General features: G+C 55.7%; 1 protein-coding gene across 1 annotated transcript in view; it reads right to left on the bottom strand.

Moving 5' to 3' along the window:
* The window catches only part of LMCD1 (LIM and cysteine rich domains 1), a 12,271-nt gene that overhangs the window by 8,414 nt on the left and 1,539 nt on the right, over positions 1-2,318 (bottom strand). The window contains exon 2 of the mRNA XM_008634473.2: positions 1,406-1,661. Coding sequence (XP_008632695.1) covers positions 1,406-1,661 — 256 coding nt within the window. The remainder of the gene's footprint in view (positions 1-1,405; positions 1,662-2,318) is intronic.

Below are 2,318 nucleotides of genomic sequence, written 5' to 3'. Positions count from 1 at the left end.
AAGGGAAGGGAAGGGAAGGGAAGGGAAGGGAAGGGGCACCTGTGAGCACCTCGATGGAGCATCCCCAGCACACAGCTCACTCCCACTGAGCCTGTCTGAGGCCCTCAGGGCAACTGGTTTTTCAGCAGAATTAACCACTCTGGCTCTGGGGGCTGTGGCTGCACTTTCACATCTGTATCCCCAATTCTTCTTTAAAACAGTCAGGTTGCATTTTCAGCAGCTTTCAGCTGTTTGTTATCAACAGCTTGCAGCTATTTGTTTCATTTGAGGAGCAGAGGCTCCTCACTGCCCACTCCTGACCGCGGAATACAGAACGGTTTTATACCATGGCACAGCGAAAAGCCAGCTAAATGCTTTCCCGCAAGAAATGCTCTGCTGGCTCACACTTCCACACGCTGAAAACCACTTCCACCCCTTCCCACACAGCTGGTCCAGATGGAAACCAGGCATGGAAGGGAGGTGGAGCTGGGCTGGGGGCTTGGTTTTGGACCCAGCCCTCGAAACGGGACCACACGCCCCATCTCGCCTTTTTACCCTGAGTTCTCTTTATAAAATATTTTTTTAGACCAGATTATGTTTAAACTGTAAGGAAAAAAAATTCCCAGCTCCAGAGCTGGATGTGAGAGTGGTTCTGCCAGCAGCAGCACTGGGCAGAGCTCCTGCCCACGCAGACAGGAGCTGCAGGCAGCAGCTCTCAGGCACAGAGCTGAGCTCGCGGCCAGGCTCGCACGCCCTGGCACAAGGAGCCCTCCCACTCCTGTTCCCGGGGGCAGGATCTCCACGAGGCTGCTGGAACAGGGATGGGCTGCTGCTGGTCTTCATCAAAGGGAGGGTGGGGGACCCCGGGAATGGGGCCTCTCAGCCCACTGCTCCAGGGAAGGACTCCCCCAGCAGCACAGGGATGCTCTCTGTGAGCAGGAGAGGAGAAGCCCTGAGGCACAACCACCCAGCTGCCCCCCAGAAGCCAAACTCCTTCCTGCTCCTCTGCTTGCCCAGCCCAGACACCCCAAGAAGGCCTGGAGGAATCATTCTCACATCCAGCCTGAGGCCTTGGAGCGGGCAGGGGCTGCACAGGGCTGCAGGACAGCAGGGATGGGATCTCTCCTCAGCCGTGCTTTTATTGCAGATGAGCTTCACTAAAGAGGGAGCTTTCTAGTTGTAAAATCCATTAAGACTTCTCCTAGAAATGTAAACAAACCCATAAAACCCAAAGGCATTCCATCCCCCTCTCCTACCTACTCTGCTTATTTACACAGTTTTCCGAAACACAGAGTGCTCTATACAGTTCTGCTCTCTGAGGCAAACCATGATTTACTACTTTTCCCCAATTACTTTATTCCAGAGCCGAGTTCCGTTCTGAAAAAGCGACCCCAGCCCACACCCAGCCCGCCAGGGATCCCCTTACCAGCTTCTGGGCGAGCCCTGGGGGAGCCCACTCGTAGGTGATGGTGTCGAAGGTGGGGTCCTTGCCCGAGATGTTGGGGTTGGTGACGATCATGCGGTTCCTCTTGTAGATGCGGATGCCGTCGCCGCCCTTGAGCCGGGCCGTGAGTGTGGAGTACTTGGAGTCCGAGAGCAGGCGCCCGATCTTGCGGTCATCCTCCAGCTCCGAGCTCAGGCTGTGCTCCTCCTGGCTGCACTTGCACGACTTGCAGATCTTCCTGTGCCCGACAAGAGAGCATCCCCTGGGTGTGAGCCGGGCCGCGGGGTCACACAAGGGCTCAGTCATGGGGCATCAGCCTCTCCCAAGGGTTAAACACAGCCTGGGCTTACAGCAAGGACGGAAAGCTTACCATGCAATTGTTTGGGTTGAAAAGGATCTTAAAGCCCACCCAGTGCCACCCCTGCCATGGCAGGGACACCTCCCACTGTCCCAGGCTGCTCCAAGCCCCAATGTCCAGCCTGGCCTTGGACACTGCCAGGGATCCAGGGGCAGCCCCAGCTGCTCTGGGCACCCTGTGCCAGGGCCTGCCCACCCTCACAGGGAACAATTTCTCCCCAATAGCCCATCTAACCCTGCCCTCTGGCACTACAAAATCTGCTGCCTCCCACCTGCGGGGAGCTGTGGCTTCCCCTGAACTTTGGAAACCCCTTTAAGCATCACTAAATTGGAGATTGGTCTCCTCACCAGACTGCAACAGCCCAGCACCAGCCTCGCCTATTATGAAGCTTTATGTGCCATTAAGAAAGTGACTGCTGGAAGGAACTGATGCTTAATTGACTATAATAGGTATAAATCACCCAGACGAGTGTTTAAGGACACTCTGGTGGCCAGCACTGCCATCAAACACTAATAGCAAAAGGGGCAAAGTAACTCT

Source organism: Corvus brachyrhynchos, unplaced genomic scaffold (genome assembly GCF_000691975.1).
Source record: "Corvus brachyrhynchos isolate BGI_N302 unplaced genomic scaffold, ASM69197v1 scaffold95, whole genome shotgun sequence".
Taxonomy (NCBI): Eukaryota; Metazoa; Chordata; class Aves; order Passeriformes; family Corvidae; genus Corvus; species Corvus brachyrhynchos.
This window is presented reverse-complemented; position numbering and strand designations above follow the sequence as displayed.